Raw genomic sequence first — 21,854 nt, forward strand, 5'->3', positions numbered from 1 at the left:
TGCTGTGGGCTGAGTGTAAATTAGAGCTGCCCTGGGGATACACTAGTATACAAGGGCCTTTAAAGGGCTGCTCTGCAACCAGGGGCAAGAGAAAATGATTCACCTGACCCACTCCCGATGGTGGGCTGCATGGGTGCATGATGGCCTAATGTATCTTGACAGACAGGGCCCCCTACAGAGGCTGGGGTAGAAGGGGATAATCTCGCAGCTTTTCTTATGCTTTGATTAGTGCTCAGTTTCTCAACAGTATGTTCTTTGTGAGAGACCGAGCAATGGAATTTACAACAGAATTGAAGTATTTCCTTGGCACCAGTAGTTGGTATGTAGCAAACATTTCATTAGTATAAATCAGGTGCATTGGGAAGAGGAGCTGTTCAGCCATATAACAATGATCATTACGTTAAGTAATTCGGGGCAAATGCAGTCTCCACTTTCAAACACAGCTCTTCTCGGGAAGCTTACAAGCACTGAGAGGAAGTCAAGTTTGAGCTGTGTGTGTGGTTAAGCTTGACAAACATAATTTAATTCTGTCCATTGCTGTTTTCCTCGTCAGTTGCAAACTGGCAATTGTAGAAAGAGGTGAGTTATGGCAGTAGTTTTTTAAAGTTGAGCTTCTTTTGTTTTTAAAAACTGGCAAAACTTTTTGATGGATGTCTTTGCAAGGTTTACATTCAATTAATAGGAAAGCGTAGTTCTAAATATCAGGTGCAACAGTACAGTGAGAGCCATGAATGCAATTGAAAGACTTCTGTGGACAAACTAGCTGGCTACAGTTCTAATACTATACAGATGTACATACAGCAGCCACTAGCGATGATGTTTGTGGACGGTTCCTAACAGACTGCTTTGACATGTCAGCCATACCAACCCTTCTGGTAGAAAGTTTATACTGAATATTTTGAGTACTCTAGTGAACACAGTTCACTGTTGGAGAACCTGTTTTTTTTCTTTTCCTGCTTTGAGTGTAACTGAACATAGCGAGATAGTGTTCAGCTGCTAGAGGAAAGTATCTACCACTGGGTTTGTTTGTTTTTTTTAAATCCCTACACTATTACCTACTCTGATGGGTAGAGAAAATAGTGGTAGATAAAAGCAAAACTAGCCTCACCCCCACAAATTGATGATAGCATTATTTGGAGCTGCTTTGGAGAAGACTTTCCCTAACACTTTTTTTTTCTTTTAGTTATATTACTGAACTCTTTCAGAAACTGGAACAGGCTAGTAAGAAATTGTGGGCTGTTTTTTCTAATTGTCTACATCAGTTTCTCTAATACCAAAACAGATAAGATTAAAGTTATGAATGAACCTAGATTGTGTTAAAAGGCTTGGTTTCTAAGATCTACTATAGTATATTACTAATCTTCAAGAACATGTATGTTTGTTTTTCATAGGGGTAAGTGAAATAGATAATTAGCTTTAGGCTTTTCTTCTTAGTCCCCTTAAATTTAGTTAAGAATTCCTGCATAATTCTATAGTAAACTGCCTCCACTGTTTTCTCCATCAGGTCAGTTGTGAAACAGACTACGTATTAATGGAGAGAATCTCTTTTAAAAAAACTTCAGGCAGTTATTTCCCATTTCCTTTTGTGAAAAGTGTAGGTAACTACAGAGTGGCCTGCTTAAAAAAAATAACACTTCTAGTCAGTCAATGTAACTTTTTTTTAATAGATTTTATTTTTTGGCAATGAACATGGTATAACTGCAATATGCATGATGGTTTGTATTCAATGTGATGTTCTCAAAACTTCCTGGTTTTGAGGAAGTGGAACATAAGCAGAGAAGGTGGTTACAACTTATCTAAGAAGTCGTCCAGAGGTGGAATACCCTCCTTCAAGCCTTTGCGCTTGCGTATTTCAGCCACAACTTGCCAAAGACGAGAAGTTGCATCATAAGGATCTCCAGGCAAAATTTGCCAATGATCAAAGATACATTGCGGGAAAGCTTGACCACCAGTGTTGGACCTCAAGTCAGCAGTGAAACCTGGTTCGGGCGAGGGGGGGAAGACAAGCAAAGTCAGCTAAGCATACCTGCTGTGTCTAGACAGAGTTAGAAGCCCTACTGTAAAATGAATAGTTTTTGCTAGAATGGCACAGTGAGATTCTTGAGGTGTGTGTTTCACTCTAAAGCAGAGCAGCCAGAGAGCCAAAACAGTGTGAACTCCAGTTACTGTATAAGAGAGAATCTCTTCTTTCTAGCTGCGTAAACACTGAGACGCTAAGCTCCACTTGGGCAGAGCATGGTAAAAAAGCACTAAATAATTAAAATAGGCAGTGTTGTAATTCTTCCCTCTTTCTCCCCCCCCCCCCCATTTAATTCTTAGAACATCAGTGACAATTACACAAAGCACCTGGTTACTTCACACAGGAGTCACACACCTCCAATCCTTCCTTCACACCTACCACTCCTGCTCCCAATGCAATCTGTTGCTCTGTGCTGGTTTTTTAGTGGAAAGCGAAGCCAGAAAAAAGGTTGGGGGCTAGAGTGGAGCAGTCCTATCTTGACCCTTCCTTTCCAACAGCCAGAAAGTATTGTAGGGTACAGTACTGTATGCATATGTTTTCCCAACTGCAACCTCTCAAACTGACCAACCTGCGGTCAGGCTGATGCCTGAAAGTTTACATTTTGGTGGGTTTTTTTTCCCAGGTTTCTAACTGAACACATAGACCTCTTATTTACTTTTCACCTAATTGTAATTACAACTGAACTGCTAGTAACAGTATTGCAATGGTTAACTCATAGGTACCCTGCTTACGTAGGCACCCGTATTCATTGTACAATGCACAGGGGAGACCTAAGCCCTGCATGAGCCAGCAAGCTGAATGGGGAGCTGCCTAAATTAGCCATCAGTGAAATGCCAAGAGTGAGTGGATGGGGGAGAAGAGACCCACTCCATTACAACCAGGGTACTCACCTGGGCTGACGGCGAGTCAGGTTCAATCCCTGCTGGGGACTTGAACTTTACTCCCTCATGAAAGATAAGTACCCTGATCTCTGGGTTATTGTGCATTCTGGACCCACACACCTGTCTCATGGATGGGGCCCAAACCCACAGGTGCAGGTCCTAGGGGAAGATAGGTGGAAGACTGCAGGGTTTGAGCAAAAGCTGTGGTGCAGTGTCAGGAGTGCTGCTGGCTTTTGTGCATGCCCATCAGCAGAAACGTAGGTGGCAGCTGAATGGCAGACACACCTAAATGATAGACTTAAGTATCTTTGTGGCTCTTACCTTTTCTCCCTAGATGAACAATTCATATGCATCAGAACTACGTAGGCTGTAAGTATATTTATTAAAGGATGACTGACTTATTATTCACCGTTCCCTCTTCACAAAACAACTACTGCCTCCTTTTTTCCCCCCTAGCTGCAGCAATTCAGCTATGTAACTAGCTCCTTACCAACTGCGAGATCAGTAGTCCTGGGAATGCAACATAGTAGGAGCTATAGGAAAATACCAGTTTTTGAATATCTCCAGTTCATCAGCTGAGAATGACAAGCCTTACCTATACCAAGGAAATCTAGGAGCAACTGTTTCAGCAGTTGAGTTTCAACAAGATGCTCTGGTTTAAATTATGACACAAGGTACAGAATAATCTGCAACCTCCACAATGTATCCTATCATTAGAAAAAGTTCAAATGTCTGAGTGCAAATAGCACCTTCCAAACAGGAAACAACCCCATGTAATGTCTGTCTGAATTGCCAGAGAAACAAACAATAGTTCTGATGTGTGAATTGCCTTATTCTTACAATGTTAACTCTGAAACCTAAAGATGATCCTTTAAATACTCATTTCATGCTGATAATTTCAGCAGAACTATCCAGTTAATACGCTTCTCACAACAGCAAGCTGTCTCAGACTATGGCAAAAGCCCATCTATTATCTTGTCCTCCTGCCCCACAGCTGGCAAAGCCTCCAGCTTCACTGCTGAACACATCCCCACTGCAAAAGGGCAGTTTCAGTTTAAAGAAAACAAAAAAAACCTAGCACATTGAACGTTGACAAGTTATGAGCAGTGACGGAAAGGGATATAAGTTAATCAGTAAGGCTATGTAGATTGTATTATTCGTTTAAAACATCAGGCTACCTCCTTGGCTGTGCTACGCTGGTTACACGCAAGTTTGCTACAGTGTAAGAGGGGCCTTAGGTCCTGCTTTTAATAAATAGCTTTAGTGACAGAAGCAGCGTCCTGGTCAGCCTGGAATGTCCTCAGCTGGGAAGAGTAAGTTGCATGTGTCCGCACAGGGTGCCAAGGAGATATTAAAGCCTAGCGGAGAAGGCTGCCTGTCAGCACAATGAGTCGAAAATACAAAAAACAGCAGGAAGGAAGTCAGATGTAAGAATTCCTATTTCATTAATTCCCAGCCACTCTGTTGGAAGCCCTCCCCCAGCATCCAGCCATACTTAAGGAAGGTACAAGGAGTTGGCTAAAGACAATATGGCTTCCTTACCAAAAGACTCATTTACAGGTAGATAAGCCTTGACCACAAACATTGGGGTTCCTGCCACTTGGAATTCGTCAAAGACATGGCCTCGTTTCCTGTTCAACACACCATAGATACCACCAACCACTTGTTCGGGGCACTATGAAGAAAAATATTACTAGGTTACATACAGATAGCAGTGGCTTGGTCATTGAACATAGCAGCACTAAACTTAGCACCAGCCAATCCATTTGGATTCTTTTCCCACCCTGGAACCGCCTCTCTGGATGCCTGCTTGCCTCCCTCCTCCAAATCTCTCCAAGGCGCTTCCTCACCAACCTCTGCACTAGTCTCAGGTTGTACAAGTCTCAGCATGTCATTTGTGTCTACAACAGACCAGACTGCAGCATGTGTTTATGCCACACTGTCCAAAGGTGGTGTGGTTAGTAAAGGACTTCTGCTCACTTTTTGCCCCAGAATAATCATTCTCTACATCTTTTAGTGAAAGGGCAGATCAGTGCTAGGCAGGACTCCCATCATGTGCCTAAAACTAAATGCACAGCAAGGTAAACATGTAAATGGAATTATGTAAAAGAGTGCTTGACGCACACTGATAACACTATGTTAAAACAGTCAAGGTACTACTACAGGTGCTAAAAAGAATGGCTTTGCAGCAGTAGCCACAGCAAGCAGATCCAATTCTTCATTGCAATGCCCTCACTTAGCTGGGGGGACTGCGGGAAGGTGAAGTGATTCAAGCAACTCTAAAGATAGAGTGTTTTCTGGCAGAGGATTTTTACCAGTACACGTTTCTAAATAATGGCAGGCACTGAAGTTAAGGTGGTGGTGGTTTGTTTTTTTTTAAAAAAAGGCAAACCAGTATGTGTTTTGCTGTAGAAAATAATACATACTTTTAGTACAAATAGAAATTTCCTGAGGTCTTGCATTTGCATTTACCAAAGTAATTTGAACCCTTCCTCCCTGCGCCCCCCCCCGCTCCCCCCCCCAAAAAAAGAGCGAGCGAGAGATGTCAGTGTAAGGCTTGGTTTACACTACAGAGTTAAGTATCAGAGGGGTAGCCGTGTTAGTCTGGATCTGTAAAAGCAGCAAAGAGTCCTGTGGCACATTATAGACTAACAGACGTTTTGGAGAATGAGCTTTCTTGGTTGAATACCCACTTCGTCAGATGCATGTAGTTGAAATTTCCAGGGGCAGATATATATATATGCAGGCAAGCTAGAGATAATGAGGTAGTTCAATCAGGGAGGATGAGGCCCTGTTCTAGCAGTTGAGGTGTGAAAACCAAGGGAGGAGAAACTGGTTCTGTAATTGGCAAGCCATTCACAGTCTTTGTTTAATCCTGAGCTGATGGTGTCAAATTTGCAGATGAACTGAAGCTCAGCAGTTTCTCTTTGAAGTCTGGTCCTGAAGTTTTTTTGCTGCAGGATGGCCACCTTAAGGTCTGCTATAGTGTAGCCAGGGAGGTTGAAGTGTTCTACAGGTTTTTTGCCATTCCTAATATCTGATTTGTGTCCATTTATCCTTTTCCATAGCGACTGTCCAGTTTGGCCGATGTACATAGCAGAGGGGCATTGCTGGCATATGATGGCGTATATTACATTGGTGGACGTGCAGGTGAATGAACCGGTGATGGTGTGGCTGATCTGGTTAGGTCTATGATGGTGTCGCTGGTGTAGATATGTGGGCAGAGTTGGCATCAAGTGCCTTTATCCTCACACACAACTATTTCAAATTTGATGACAATATATATCTAAAGATCAGTGGCACCGCTGTGGGCACCCGCATGGCCCCACAGTATGCCAATATTTTTATGGCCGACCTGGAACAACTGTTCATGCCACCCGGCTCCCAGCTTGGGCTGCTGCCTGGGCTCTCAGCCCCCCCAACGCTGCCCCTCTTCAGTTGGTGGAAGTGCTCCTGGTGACTGTGGTGGCTACACAGGTTGACTTAAGATCACAGTGTAGACATGTCCTTACAGAGGAGGTCAAAACGCTAGACAAAACTGCTGTTTAAGTATAAAGAGACATATTTAGAACTAGAGCTGCTTATACTGCCCTCTTTTCTGCTCTGGTTTAGGTCCTCAGGACACTTGCATGGAGACCCTCTTTTCAAGGGTTCAGTTACCCCTATTTTCTCTTGAATGTCCTTAGTAATAAGGGACAGAAGAGAAAGGCAGAACAATTTCTTAGTTTCCCTTTGTGGCACTGGCAGTTCATGAAGAACATTGTGATTTAACACAATTCATGTAGCTGTCACTACTCAAACTTGACCCTGTTCCAGACACACAAAACTCAAACTCTACCATCCTCAGAACACAGGACCAATTTCTAAAAAAACCCCACCGCCTGTGCAACATTCTTAGCCCAGAAACAATACTTGTACAATGACATTCCTTTCACGTCTCCACTAGATCACCCTCTTACATACCTGGATCTCCAGGAGATAGATGGGCTCCATAAGTCTGGGTTGTGCTGTAAGAGCAGAGGCATACAGGACACTCCTGGCAGTGGGAATTATTTGCGAACCACCACGGTGGACTGCATCAGCATGCAGAGTAACATCATGGATATCAAAACGAACAGCTCTCATGTTCTCCCCACACAACACACCCTGCAAGAGAGTCAATGGCCTTTTACAGAACTGAAAGGAAAATGGTGAATTTGATACTGTAACTTTTTACTACTTTGAACATTTTTACAGATATGGGAGTTCACTTGGAAATATATTTGACAATGTGCTTATACTGACACCTTGACCTTCAACTTAGAGTCATGAATACTCCTTTTGGTACTGAGCAGATACGCTGAAGGAACAGAAGAACTATTCATTGCAACGTGGAAATGCAAGTTTTAAGAACACAGACGTTTTCACAACAAAGCTGCACTTGGAATCAAAGTTCAGCCGCTCGCAGCCTGCAAACTATTTTTTAAAAATATTTGGGTGGAGGAATTCCATGCATTCGCAATCACTAGAAATCTTTCATCTAAATAGAGTTACAGTTTTTTTTCTGTTCTTTGCTGAAACTGTTCATAGTTTTGTGTAATTTCCTAATAGTTCTAATAAACAAGTTGTCTTTTCCTAAAGGTTACATATATATTCTATCAGAAGATTAAAAAGTGTTTGGATAATGTGAGAGATATTTAATAATATCCTGCATGTAAACTATTATTCATACTTACTTCCTTTGTTGCCCACTGGAAGGCAGCAACAACACTGTCTTTGATTTCATTTAGGTACTGGACACCCTTGGTGATGTCAACCAAGATATTTGGACCAGTTCCATCAGGTCCAAAGCACCAGATCTTACGAACTTCAGACACATCCCACTCATATTTCTCTGCCAGGTAATGGGCACGCTGCTTCGGTTCTTGACGGGAACTGACTTCTCCTTTGTCTATGTCCTCTGCCAACCCATCAGGGAAAGGTCGAGCTTTCATATACAGCCTGTTGTGTTTATTGGCAGATTTAGACAAGCACATCTGGCTCGACTCTTCACTGACTGTTTCACGATAAGATACAACTGGGTCTGATTTCTGTGAGGTAGCAAATTCCAATAAAATTGTAATAGTGAACATCCAACATTTTACACTAAAATTACACAAGGAACCTACTAGGTCCCGTCTTCCCACATTTGTATTGTTTGCCCTTTTTATAACAAAGTTCTAAATCATTTCTTTGCCTTAGGCAGCAGGTTTTATTTTGTACTCCTTGGGAAATTCTATGCCACTGGACATACAGAGTAATCATGTCCCGTGCAGATTTCCTCCCCTCTCCCCCACAGAAAATACATTCTGCCCCGAAGTGCTGCAGTTCTGCCTTTCAACCACCAGAGGCTGCTGTGGTGCCAGAACACCTGGCTGACCCGCAGAAACTGTGTTCATCCCAGCAGCCTGCCTGTGGAACCAGGTTGAGAGGCAGAGAGGAGCACATGGGGCTGTTGGAGGAGGTGTCACAGACTGAGGTTCAGAAGGGCTAGAGGTGCGGGGGGGACAGACTGGGGCTCGGGCTCAGGAGCAAATGGGGTGATAGCATTGAGCCAGAGGCTGAATGGAAGGGTGACTCCAGGGCCACATAGCGATAGGGGCAGATGTGTATGACTGAATGGGAGAGGCTCGAGGTCAGCTGGGGTCTGCATGAAGAAGGCTTCCCAACTCTCTGACAATCCCCTTCTCCCCAAAAAGAAACTCTTCCATACTTTTCCCACGCACACCCTGTTACCCAGGGTTCTTGCAACCCAAAGCTCTTGGTAACTTTTACTCTGTGCGAGGAGGTGTCAGGAAATAAATCAGGGGAGACACGGCCGTCCCACCAAGAGATGGCTGGCACAAACAGGACAACACGAGAGTGCTTTCACTTAAAGCTAAACTTTACTAGTCTCAAGCACTTACGTCCACAACAAGATTAGTAAAAAAACCCCAACCCTTGATAATTACTGAAGCTGAGTGTGGCTCTCGAGCAGCACAGTGGCAGCCCGTCTGCGGATGGGGAACACAAGATGCATCCAGAGGGAGAGACCAGTCCCGAAGAGTCCCCCCATCTCAAGCTTTTTCCCCTTATTTATACATTAGTAATAATACAATGACATGTCACTTTAAGAAAACTTGTCAAGCAAACAGTTCCAAAGGGCAAGCAAGAGGCTCCTGATTACTGATTAACCAGGTGTGGGTTTTTCCAGAGTCTGCAGCCTTAAGACCCCAATAGACATTCCTGGGGCATATCAGCAACTTCAACACAATTCTTATCAGGAAGGATGTGGGGTCAAGCTGCCCTTTCTGTGGCACCCTAAACCCCCCTCCCCTCCTGCTTTGGTCAAGCTGCATGGCCACTTTACAGCCTGCTGACTAGGTTGCTTTTTAACAATAAGCCATAGTGGTTTTAGGCACTTTAGTGGTTTGCCAAAGTCTCCCCATACAACCCAACAGTCCTCCAGGGTTCACTCCCAGGCTCCTTCCCTCTGCCTCAGCTCCTCCATTACCCCCTGGCCCCCCCAAGCCTGTGCACTGCTTCTGAGGGGTACAAGAAATATGTTTCTGTATTGTAGTTTAAATGAATTACCCAAAGTTCTGTATTAATATGCCTAGTAAGGAATATTATTTGTCAAAAAAACATTTCCTGAATTTTTTTTTTGTCTGTATTGTTATACACATACTTGCTGACAGGTATTTTGAAATAAATGATCAAAATAATTGAAACTGGTGTGATTATATTGTGTTATTTTGACAAATAAAATATGCAGAATTTTAAAACATTGGGCACAGAATTTTTAATGTTTTGGCGCAGAACGCCCCCAGAAGTAGTTTTGTTCAAGGCAGACTTCAAAGCCAATTTCATTCACTAGTACAAGTGTTCCCTGACACAGACCACAGACTGCTAATTTCACTGTGACAATAAAATGCAGTTGAAGAACTGCACTATATTGACAAGTAAGATTATTATCTTCTGATTCCAAGATTTTCTGAGAAAAAAAACTCAGGACTTATAAATATGGAAAATATCCAGTGAGAAGGAATCCTAGTAACAGAAATATTTTTCCATGGCCAAATACATTTCTTACTGCAAATGAAGATGTCTGTGAAATTAGCATGGTATTTTTAAAGAAGCCTTAGGAAGTTAGGTGCCCAATTTGCATCAAATATCCTTTGAGAATCCCATCTTTAATGTGTAATCATATTCTGTAAACTGCAGATATAGACACAAAAAAAGCCTTTTATACCTTGATTGGAATGCAAGCATGATCTTCTTCCAGATCTTTAAGGCAAATTTCTAGATGCAGCTCACCAGCTCCAGCAATGATGTGCTCACCCGACTCTTCAACAGTACACTAGAACATGAAATACTAGTTGTGTAAGGGTAAAAAACTGTTTCTTAAATTAATTTAAATCAGAACATTCCACGGACATTTTATGTTAGATTAACTGTGACTGATTTTTTCTAAAATTGCTTAGTAATAGCTGTTATTGTGGAGATTAACCAGATATCATGACATTTATGAAGTGCCTTTCATCCCAAGGATTTAACAATGAATCACCTCACCCACCAGTGAAATGTTGCAGGTCGTCTAACATCATACAGCAAAACTACATAATAGCTTACAACAGGAAGTGAAGCGCGCTCCATAACACTGGAACTGTATATGGAATTCAGGCAGGCAGGCAGAAACTGCCCACATTAATTTAGCCAGACACTAAGACTAATAACATTCCCACACTTGGAAAATCTGTAATGACAAGTAGTCAGGATCTTGGTTTTACAATCTCATCTGAAAGATAAGCAACTCCCAACATCATGCTGGACATTGTTTCAATACTAAATCAAAGGGAAGAGTGCTGCCTAATGATTAACCAGTACTACACATTGCAAAACATGGGTTTTCCTTAGAGCCGTCCTATCCAAGTTCTGACTAGGCCCATCCCTGCTTAGCTGTTCAGTTTCAAATGATTACAATGTAAGTGGTATGGCTGCAGATTCTAAACGTCAGTTTATGAAAGCTATCATGAATAAGTATCTTTTTGAATAAAGTCCCTCAGGAGTACTTCACTGCAAACCAGGAACACTAAAACTAACACTCACCTGAACCATGGGATCAGACTTGGCCAGACGCTTTAGACCTTCAACTAGTTTTGGTAGATCAGCAGGATTTTTAGCTTCAACAGCAACACGTACAACAGGGCTAACACTAAATTTCATCACTCGCATGTTGTGTGCATGCTCAAAGGTGGTAATTGTACCCGTCTTCACCAAAAACTGGTCAACACCAACTAGACCAACAGTGTTGCCACAAGGTACTTCCTCAATGGGCTCAACATAACGACCCATCATCAAAATGGTTCTGTAAAGACAGAAGCTGGGTAACAATCCTTAAATATCTGTTGAAACGATCTCTTTTTATACCTAAGGAAGTTTGTATAACTGCCTTTTATTTGCCTGCGTTCCTTCTGGTACTCATTTTCTGTTATGTAAGCCCCCCCAAAAAATCATACAAATTTGGTATTTTAATAGAAAAAAGTAAACAATCCTCCTTTTATTAGATTCCCAAAAACAGGCTTTGCAAGTATCTTGCCCTTTTTTTTTTTTTTTGCATGCATTCTTCAACAGAAGCAAACTATTTCCATCTACCTCTGAATAGATTTTAGGTAGAGATCTTCCTTCTTGCCAAGTGTGTAGTTTGGTCCCATGATTCGAACTTTCTGTCCAGTGGAAACAATACCAGAGAAGACTCTTCCAAAGGCATAGAAACGTCCCTTATCAGATGTGGGGACCATTTTGGAGATGTACATCATCAAAGGGCCCTTGGGATCACAGTTTTTGACACCTATAGTAAAACAAGGCATTTCAATGAGGCTTCAAAATCTGTTTAAAACTAGGCCTAACACTTTACTGAGCATTTCCTTCCTCTTCCACTTTATAAGCCTTGTTTTTCATATGGTACCCATTATTGTGAAGGCCAGATCTGACAGGAGGCCACACTATCTTCTTGCCAAATCTAGATGGTTTTTGGATCCATATTTAGTTGGGTTTCTAAAAGCAGTGAAATGTCAGGTGGACACTGAAGCTGCAGATTGTCTTTGTGATCTAAGAGAAGAAACCATCAATGAAGGACAATATCATAGAGACTATGAGTTCTGCACAGTGCTTCCTTCTCCCTACCAGCATCATTTCAGACTTACCCAGGTTCAGCCTCAGCCATTTACTCTTTATCCAGTTGCTGATCTCAGCTAAACCTTTGGATTGGACAGCTGGGAGATGGTACCATTTGCCTCTGATGTAATGGTAATGCACAATTTCCCTTAGTGGCTTCATACAGATGTTGAACAAGATGGAGGTGATGATAGTTTAATATAGGACTCCACATAAGGAGTTTGGAAGTGGAGGAGCAGGTGCCCATAATGATTCTCCAGGTATGGTCTGATACAAAATAACCAAGACATCTCAGCATGATCTCACTGTGATGGGGTAATCTGCCCCATTATGCATGCTGAGGCCTACAGATCAACCCATCCCCATCACATGTTGTGGCCTTTTAAGATTTTGGGAGGTCTGATATATACAAGGATCTTTAGGTATATTGGTAGAGAGAAAGTGGTTCTGGGAATTAGTGTTGGGAGGACATACCATTACCATTTCTTTAAGACACCAGGAGCTGTGACGTTATTGATATAAACTGGGACCATATAGAACATGGGTTGCAACCAAGGTCCTGTAGTGGCACCAAATCCTAGGTAAAGGGGGTCATATAAGGTGTCTAAGACCAGGTTACGGATTACTGGTTATGATTATGCTGTCTGTATGTCTGTAGCATTTTGGTAGTTGAAGTTATGAATATTGGCTGTATGCTGTCTGTATTGCAAACTTGTGTTGTGTTACTGGGAAAGATCCCAGACAAGTTGGTATCAGCTCTGTTTAGCCTGCTCGATGGCCCATTAAGGACCATCACCTACACAATTGTCCCATCGAGAGAAGGCAGTTATGGCCTGTGACTCAGCAGGGTGTGCAGAAACTGGCCCATGTGACTGCAAACTCCATTTTGCTGTAACTTTCCACAGCAGGAACAAAGGAGTGTTCTTACACTTGGAAAAGCCTATATAAGGCAGAGGCCTCATCTCCATTTGGTCTTCAATCCTGCTTCTTACCTCTGAAGGGACTTTGCTACAAAGAGAAGCTCTGCACAAAGGACTGAATGACCCATCCCAGCAGGGGATGTTCTCCAGAGACTTGATTTGAACCTGCAGTTTACTCCATCACTGCTACAAGCCTGAACTAAGAACTTTGCCATTACTGTTGTAATTGATTCCATTTAACCAATTCTAGCTCTCATCTCTACCTTTTTCCCTTTATGAATAAACCTTTAGATTTTAGATTCTAAAGGACTGGCAACAGCGTGATTTGTGGGTAAGATCTGATGTGTATATTGACCTGGGTCTGGGGCTTGGTCCTTTGGGATTGAGAGAACCTTTTTCTTTTACTGGGGTGTTGGTTTTCATAACCATTCATGCCCAGGACGGGTGGCACTGGTGGTGACACTGGGAGACTGGAGTGTCTAAGGAAATTGCTTGTGTGACTTGTGGTTAGCCAGTGGGGTAAAACCGAAGTCCTTTTTGTCTGGCTGGCTTGGTTTGCCTTAGAGGTGGAAAAACCCCAGCCTAGGGCTGTAACTGCTCTGTTTGAGCAATTGGTCCTGAATTGGCACTCTCAATTGGGTCCCGCCAGAACCACAACGTCACAGGAGCCTTGCAGAGTGGGTGGGACAAGGCTCTCCTCTCTCCCAGCCAATTGGAATGATCTTTAGGAAGGGGATCAGCATATATACTGCCTTGTTCACAGCAGAAGGCCTGCCTGCTGAACCTGAGGACTAATTGGGGAAAAGGAGCAGCTGGGTAAGGCCCTACTGCTGGCCTAAGCTACCACCACAGCTCTAAGACGGGAGCTGGGGAACTCCTGCTTGGGAGAAACCATCTGAAGTACAAACCCAGCTCCAGGAAAGAGCGCCTCCTGAATAGAGGCAAAAAAACCTATCAAGACTCTTATATAGAGCTAGAATGGGCATGAATTCCATCAACTAAAGAAGTGATTTAACACATCAGAACTCCACAAAGTGGGTATGTGCTCTGAACTAATCCGGCCTGGGTAACTGACTGGAGAAGTCCGAGCGGGTGCTGTGAACAGCATACTTGCACAGCTTCCTAACACTCATGTCTCGGGGGTGGGACAGCAGGATTCCATATTTGATAATAACCAATGCTGCAGTGATATACTTGCTGTTGTGTTGCTTCATGCTGTACATCCAAGGGTTAGTGCACACCATCCTCCAAACTCATCCCACCCACGTATTCTCAAAGACTGAATTAAAGACCATCCAGCACATAAGGAGGTAAGATGGATTGTGCAGCAGCATGAAAACACTGAATTATTATTACTGAACAATTGTACTGTGGTAGTACTTAGAGACCTCAACCAGTCTGGAGCCTCACTGTGTTAGGCACCATACAAACACAGAGTAATGGAACAAATGAAATTTAAAAAAGGCCAGCACAATGTAATAACCAATTCTGAGCCAGATTTATGTGGCTTGTCACCTAGTCAGTTTTACTCCACAGGTTGTGTATAACAACATATTTTTAATCTTTGCTATGGGCATTGTGTAATTAGTGTTGCAAAGTCAAAGAGCAGCCTCCTTACCCATAGCAGCTTCATCGTCAGGTGGCCCCTCATACAGAAGCTCACAACGATATTTCTGTGCCGTTACAGGAGAAGGAAGGTGCATGGTGATCATCTGAAGCAAGGCATCTCCAGCTGGCAGCCAGTGGCGCATCACAGCCTGAGAAACACAAATGTTGCATCCAAACTGAAACTAGATTTGAGATGATAAACGTAACAACTGACCCCAGAAATAACGAATGCCCTTCTACACACTATCCAAAAACAGAGTTGGGGCAAGAACCAGGATAACTAATCAAAGCTCTCCTGGGACCATTTAAAAGTTCAAAAGACTTTAATCTAACTAAGCAGTTATTCCACTCATTGCCTGTTTTTTTCTTTTTTAATGAAAACCTTCGCACTTGAATTATTCAAATGGAGCATTCTGAAAACTCAGTTTTTTCCAAGCTGGCGCACTATATTTCAGGAGGAAGCTATGCTATGGGCCACATTAAACTCTGAAGCTGTAAATGGAAGCAGCAGTTTTAATGTTTATGGACAAACCATTAGTATAACTGTAAATTTTCTATGTATAGTTTTGCCATCAAATTTAATTAATCAGTTGTGGAAAATTGTAAAAAGGAGACCCAGTTACACCATTATTCATGACATTTCTATGAGTTATTTATTCTGTGCTCTACAGTAGTAATTGCAGTTCTTTGTGACGGCTGGCTCTGCACATCCACACCACCCACCTGCCTTTCCCTCTTCCATGGAGTCTTATACCCTTAAAGACCCTGGGGTTTAGCAGAAGAACGGAGATAAAGCTTCTTACAGCCTCTGCTCTGAACACTGAGTGCTGCAAAGCGGTACCTGTGAGTTCCCAATAGTCACTGCTTTTCTAGACATTTCCCAAAGCTCATCCCATACATGGGAACATGCAGACGCAACTTTCAAAAAGTTATATTTCTCAAGGCAACCGATGCAAAATACATATATGTGTGTGTTGCATTAGCAGTTTTCGTCAGTTCTTTATTTATTGCTTATCTGAATGTGAATCTAAGTTCTCTCTCCCTCTTAACCAATATGCCTTTGTTTGGTTGTGCAGTATCAGACTCAAGTCCTGTTCTCATATCTTAAGGGCTCACACTTCCAAATAATTTGTCAACTCTGGCACTCTAGATACACAAGGTTGTCTTTGTTTGGCCCCCTAAGACTAGTTGATAAACTTTGAAATTTGCAACTGACAAATAAGGTAGGTTCTTCTAAGACCCATTAAGTATTCTAGAAGGCTGTGCTGTGTAGCAAAAATAGAAGGGGAGCAGCGGCAAATGTTGCAAAATCTTTTTTAAATACCTTCAGAAGTGGTTTGCCTTCTTTGTCTCGATCTTCAACATCTAGCTTGATGTTAAGTTTCTCTATCAGCTTGGCTGTCTCTTCCTTGTTAAAGTTCATAACAGCATCAAAGATCTACAGAGAAACGTTTGGTAAAAGAAGATTTACCATTATACATCTTAAATCTGTTCCAACATATTGCTGTAAGTAGTGGATCTGTAACAAGCAGATTGAAAGTCCTCACACTGTCTCCAAATTTAGGTTTTTATTTAATAATTCTTTGTTCTTTATAAAAAACAAAATTCATGATTTCCTGCAAAGATCTGAACAATGATAGTTACACGAAACTTATTTTCTAAACCTTCCAACGAAAGATAATTCCTAAACCTTTGATTTGGATAACACCAAAATAATTTCTTTTGTATACTGGAACAAATTGACTGCACTAACGATTTTTCTTTTTTTAATGGAGAACGACAAGACCTGTGCCACATTCCATTCTCTTTCAGACTTTGTGTTGCCTTCTTTCTCCTTAGTGCCATTGTATGTAGTTTACCGTCCTAGATCATAAGTTCCTGAAGGCAGGGACTGCACACACTGTGTGCGATATACAGATAACCAGCTTTTGGAGCCCACGTTTGGTGAGTGAGCCTCTGTCTTTTTCTAGGCTGACTCCTACACTTATACGGCTGGATAGAAATGCCTGAAGTTGGGACAGCTACAGATTAACTTTTTGTTTTACCTTAAAGATGGGATCCAGAACGAGCTGGCAGAATGTCCGTGGCAATTTTTTTCCATCTGGACTGGTGGCTGATTTGCTGAATTTTCCAGTCGCTGGATCAAAATATCTGAATAAAAAGTTTAAGGCAGAAGCAAATTAAGATTTATTTGGGCCCTGGGCACAAAGAACATTTGGGCCTCCCACACTCCGGGGACCTAAGGACACCGGAACTGGGTTGACCTGGGTGGCCATGGCCCACCCACTTTTTAACATGGGTGTAGTAGCCTCGGGCAGTGCACCCTGGGGAGCAGAGACAAGGGCTGGGGGCTGCTCTCAGGCACTCCAGCCCCCACCCAGGGAAGGTGGAAGGTCTGGGGCTCCCCACAGGGGCCCAGGCTCCCTTGGTGGCTCTTACCACAGCCCAGCTCCAGCTTCCGGCCTGGCCAATAGGTGGGGCCCCAGAAGGAAGAGGAGGAACAGGGGTGGAGCTACCGTTCCAGCACCAGTGGGCCCCCCACACACACACTTTTACACAGGTGTGGTTAGATGTTTGGCGGCGTGTGTGTGTTCTCCCTGTGTGCTGCCTTAGCTCTGCGCAGACAGCCGGCACAGCAGACCTTGAGCGAATTGCTCAATGACCACAAGATCCATTCAGGTACGAAGGCACCAGGCCAGGTTTACTGTCAACAAAGCACAGTAATAACACCTGGCAAACTCGACGAGAATACTAAGACATGTATGCCCGTGACAATGGAAACAGCTCAGTGAAAAACAGGACTTTCCATTCCCTCAGCTGGAGAAAAGTACTCCCTCTGAGATATATCTTTATACCCTAATACAAATAAGTTAGTACTGCCTCTGACATAGTTAGTTACTGCCCCCTGACGTGCCTATTTATTACCCATCACCTTGTACATGTTGGTTCAATTAAAACTTCTCTGTTACATACTGTCATCCTAACATTATCTTTAAGAAGGGGGTCAGTGTGTCCCCTGTTATCCTTGGAGAATGTTTTTATACAACCCTTCATATTGGGATGTTCTGGTACCACTTAATATTGGAATATGTTTGCATAAGTACTCTGTGCTTAGCACTTCTTAAGAATGTGTATTTCTGCATCATTAGCCCTGTTCTTGGCAAATTTTGTAAGCAGGTCTTGCCTCATACCAGGCCTCTAATACAAGGGCTTATATCTCAGGCTCTCTTCCTACTACAACAGCTTCCAATGCCACTCTGGGGGGCCCCAAATTGGCCAGGGCCCTGGGCACAGGCACCATGCGTTAATCCGCCACTGGTTTAAGGTGCTCAACTCATCCAGTTTGAACTTTAGAGCAAAAGTTTTTAAAGAGATGATAATCATCCATGGTTTGAAAAGTTTTCCAGATTTCTACTGATCAATCACTTTCTGAGAACAAGACTGTGCTTCAGTGTGGAACACCTTGAATTATGTACAAGGCACTAAAATAGTAGGAAAAGGAGAGATTCCTACTTGGAACTTTTCAGAACTGTTCCAGTCATAGGGAGAAGAGTTAGTTGCTTTGGATAAAAGAAGTACAGGGAGCAAGTGTTTTTGTTTTGTAAGAGATACCCATGCACTGGGATTAGATTTGTGTTTTCAATCACCGAAATTGGTCTAGTGGCTTGAGCAAAGAATTGGGTGCCAGGAATTCCTGAATTCTAATCTCAGATCTACCTAAAATACCCTTTATCATCTTGGATAAATCACTTCAACTGTTTGCTAAATATCCCCATAAACTTGCTTATCTCATGAATAGGACCCTACCAAATTCACAGTCCATTTTGGTCAATTTCACGGTCATATGATTTTAAAAATAGTAAATTTCATGATTTCAGCTATTTAAATCTGAAATTTCAGGGTGCTGTAATTGTAGGGATCCTGACCCAAAAGGGAGCTGAGGGGTCGCAGTACTGATACTCTTACTTCTGCTCTTCTACTGGTGGCGGTGCTGCCTTCAGAGCTGGGCAGCTGGAGAGCAGCAGCTGCTGGCCAGGAGCCCAGTTCTTAAGGCAAAACTGCCACCAATAGCAGAGCAGAAGGAAGGATGGCCTGGTATGGTATTACCACCCTTATTTCTGCACTGCTGTGTACAGAGCTGGACCCTCAGTCAGCAGCCACAGCTCTCCAGCTGCCCAGCTCTGAAGGCAGTGCAGAAGTAAGGGTGGCAATACTGCGCCCCCCTAAAATACACTTGTGACCCTGCTGCAACTCCTTTTTGGCTCATGACCCCCACTTTGAGAAACCCTGGTCTCCCCTATGAAATCTGTATAGTGTAGGGTAAAAACACAAAAGACGGCGAGAGACCAGATTTCACAGAGGGAGACCAGATTTCACAGTCCATGATGTGTTTTCCATGGCTGCGAATTTGGTATAGCCTTAGTCATGGAATGATACTAGATTTTATTTAACATCTGTAAAGCACTTCCTTAGTGCCTTTCACCTGAAAATTTCTTTTGAAGCCTTAATACATCTTCTAATAATTAGCCTGTAACTTCCAAACAATGCAGTTATAATTCATTTGTGCATAATACTATAAGGCATGGTCCAAATGTAACCCCAGAACTTAATGTTACTGCAGTCAGCCATTTTGTGTGTCCAGCCATTTATAGCTGAAAACCAAATACCACATACACCTCTACCTCAATATAATGCGACCCGATATAACACAAATTCGGATATAATGTGGTAAAACAGTGCTCCGGGGAGTGGGGAAGACTGCGCACTCTGGTTGATCAAAGCTCGTTCGATATAATGCAGTTTCACCTATAATGCGGTAAGATTTTTTGGCTCCCGAGGACAGCGTTATATCGAGGTAGAGGTGTAGCTAGAATAATTTTAGGGCTCTCAGAGGCAAGGCCAAACAGCTGCATGATTGCAGTTTTCCTAATCAGAATCGGAAGATAGGACAAAAAGGTAACATCATGAAAATGGAAGGAATGTTTGGACAGCCAACATTGGTTTTAAGTGCTCCTGACATATAAATTTTATTGTTGTTATAACTAGAAATACCAGAAATGCTTTAAGAAGAAGAAATAATGAGTAGTTTGCTAAAATTAGGAAAATTGGTGATCCACTAGGGGTTATAAAATATATAAATAATAATATAAAATTGGAGCTATGCCTATCTCTTAGCACTAGAAGGGACCTTGAAAGGATGAAGTACTGATTTTTGCCCCAGATCCGTAGGTGACCCCCTCAAGGACTGAACTCACAACCCTAGGTTTAGCAGGCCAGTGCTCAAACCACTGAGCCATCCCTCCCCTCCTAGTATTGTGACCCACTAGGAGTCACTATGCGTGATATGCTTTAAGTTAGCTATAAAAAAATTAAGCAAAAGAATACGCTTTGGAGCAGTCCAAGGAAGCTTTTCTTTGGGCAAGGAGTTGACACCTAAACTTCCCAACAGCTGGACAAAAGGAGGGCCCCCGGAAGCCTGGCTGTTGATCATGTGAAACCATTTCAAACATTGGGTAACTATAATACTTGGGATACTCTGAACCTACCACTACAGCATATATGTGTGTATCTTTAAGCCATGAGAAAAAAGTACTTTTAGGTAAAAGCACTCTTGTTTGTACCAATCATTTAAGAGACAGAGGAGCTGTGTCCCCATTGATTTATTCCTGACACCACCTGGAGAGAAACATTTAAGTTACTGCTGCTTTGGGTTCCGAAAAACCTGGGTAACACAAAGCCCTCTGAATTCAATAGAAAGACTGCCACTGATTTCAGTGGGCTTTGGATCAGGCCCATAATCTAACTTGCTGCACATTCATTTTATCCACGTTATAATAAAAGCAAACTCAATCCTCAAGTTCTGGCAACAATCCAGTCTCTCCTCCCTCGCCCAATGGTTTATGCCATCAGAATCCCCCTCTGGAAGATATTTGTATCGGATACGTGCAGTATTCCTAATAGTTTTATATATACACACATGCACACAGACATATTGTTGAGCCATACATGTTAACTGTGTCTAGTTCTTCAGGCTGCTCATTAACATTCATTTTTTGTAAAAGCATAAGCTACTTCTCGTCAAACTGTCTGCATTACATATGTATATTGTAACAGGGTGCCCTGCCCAGGGGCAGGACAGCCTGGGGCTAAACCAGCCCTGATTACAAGATGAGCCCCACCTGAGAGAAATCAGGGGACTCCTATATAAAGCGTAGCAGGCAATTGCAAAGGATGGTGGATGTGAGAGCAACTGAGACTGCTAGAGGCAGAAAGCCTGATACTAAGCTGAGGAAGTTCAGGAGAAAGCTTTCAAGGCAAGGAGAGATCCTGCCCAAGAAGCTGGGGACAGATAGCAAAGGCCTACCTGGAATGGCCTGCAGAGAAGGACAGACTCCAGGAAGGAGGTAATAGGAAGCAGACAGACCCTCAGGAAGGATGAGGCTGTGTCTAGCTGAAACTGGGGTAAAGATGGTGAGAGTCTGTGTTCTGTTTTCAAATGCACTGTGGTATTTTTCTCTACAGAGAGAGAGAGACTGAACTGGAATTGGGCCTGGAAAGCCAGTGAGTACCCTGTGAACTAAATAAATGGGACCCCTTGTGGGGACTAGTTGAACTACTCTTGAACTGTAAGTAGGGTTCTACTTAAATCATGGCGTAATCACACATTTGTTTTGCAAGTTGGTCATGGCATAAAGAGCAAATTTCATGAATGCGTTCATACCATGCTACCCTTACTTCTGGGCTGCTGCTGGTGGCAGTGCTGCCTTCAGAGCTGGGCACCCACCCAGCAGCTGCTGCTCTCCGGCCACCCAGCTCTGAAGACAGTGCAGAGTAAGGGTGTGTCATAACCAGAAAGCTAAGGGTTAATGTCTCTTTCACCTGTAAAGGTTTAACAAACAGTGACCTGCAACACCTGACCAGAGGACCAATCAGGAGACAAGATACTTTCAAATCTGGGTGGAGGGAAGTTTGAGTGTGAGTTCTTTGTTCTTGTTCTGTTCTCTTTCTGGGCTCTGAGAGTGACCACACGAATCTCCAGGCTCTTTAATCTTCTGTTTCCAATTGTAAGTACAGCGGTAGAAAGACAATATAGGCTTTTACATTGTTTTTCTGTATTTGCAAATGTGTAGTCTGCTGGAAATAGTTTAAATTGTATTTTTCTGGATAAGGCTGTTTATCCATTTTCTATAAGCTAAAAGACCCTGTAACTTTTTACCATCTAAATTGCAGAAATAAACCTTTTACTTCTTT

At 42.7% G+C, this 21,854-nt stretch overlaps 1 protein-coding gene across 1 annotated transcript in view; it reads right to left on the reverse strand.

The window, feature by feature from the left end:
- Positions 1-1,650: 1,650 nt before the first annotated feature.
- LOC115653628 (elongation factor 2-like) overlaps positions 1,651-21,854 on the reverse strand; it is a 28,335-nt gene continuing 8,131 nt past the window's right edge. Inside the window, exons 2-11 of the mRNA XM_030567114.1 lie at positions 16,649-16,754; positions 15,928-16,041; positions 14,614-14,752; positions 11,554-11,749; positions 11,008-11,266; positions 10,151-10,258; positions 7,617-7,970; positions 6,865-7,047; positions 4,444-4,576; positions 1,651-1,979 (exon numbers count right to left, since the gene is read on the reverse strand). Coding sequence (XP_030422974.1) covers positions 1,786-1,979; positions 4,444-4,576; positions 6,865-7,047; positions 7,617-7,970; positions 10,151-10,258; positions 11,008-11,266; positions 11,554-11,749; positions 14,614-14,752; positions 15,928-16,041; positions 16,649-16,754 — 1,786 coding nt within the window. The 3' untranslated portion in view covers positions 1,651-1,785. The remainder of the gene's footprint in view (positions 1,980-4,443; positions 4,577-6,864; positions 7,048-7,616; positions 7,971-10,150; positions 10,259-11,007; positions 11,267-11,553; positions 11,750-14,613; positions 14,753-15,927; positions 16,042-16,648; positions 16,755-21,854) is intronic.

Source organism: Gopherus evgoodei, chromosome 6, assembly GCF_007399415.2.
Source record: "Gopherus evgoodei ecotype Sinaloan lineage chromosome 6, rGopEvg1_v1.p, whole genome shotgun sequence".
In the NCBI taxonomy this organism is placed as follows: Eukaryota; Metazoa; Chordata; order Testudines; family Testudinidae; genus Gopherus; species Gopherus evgoodei.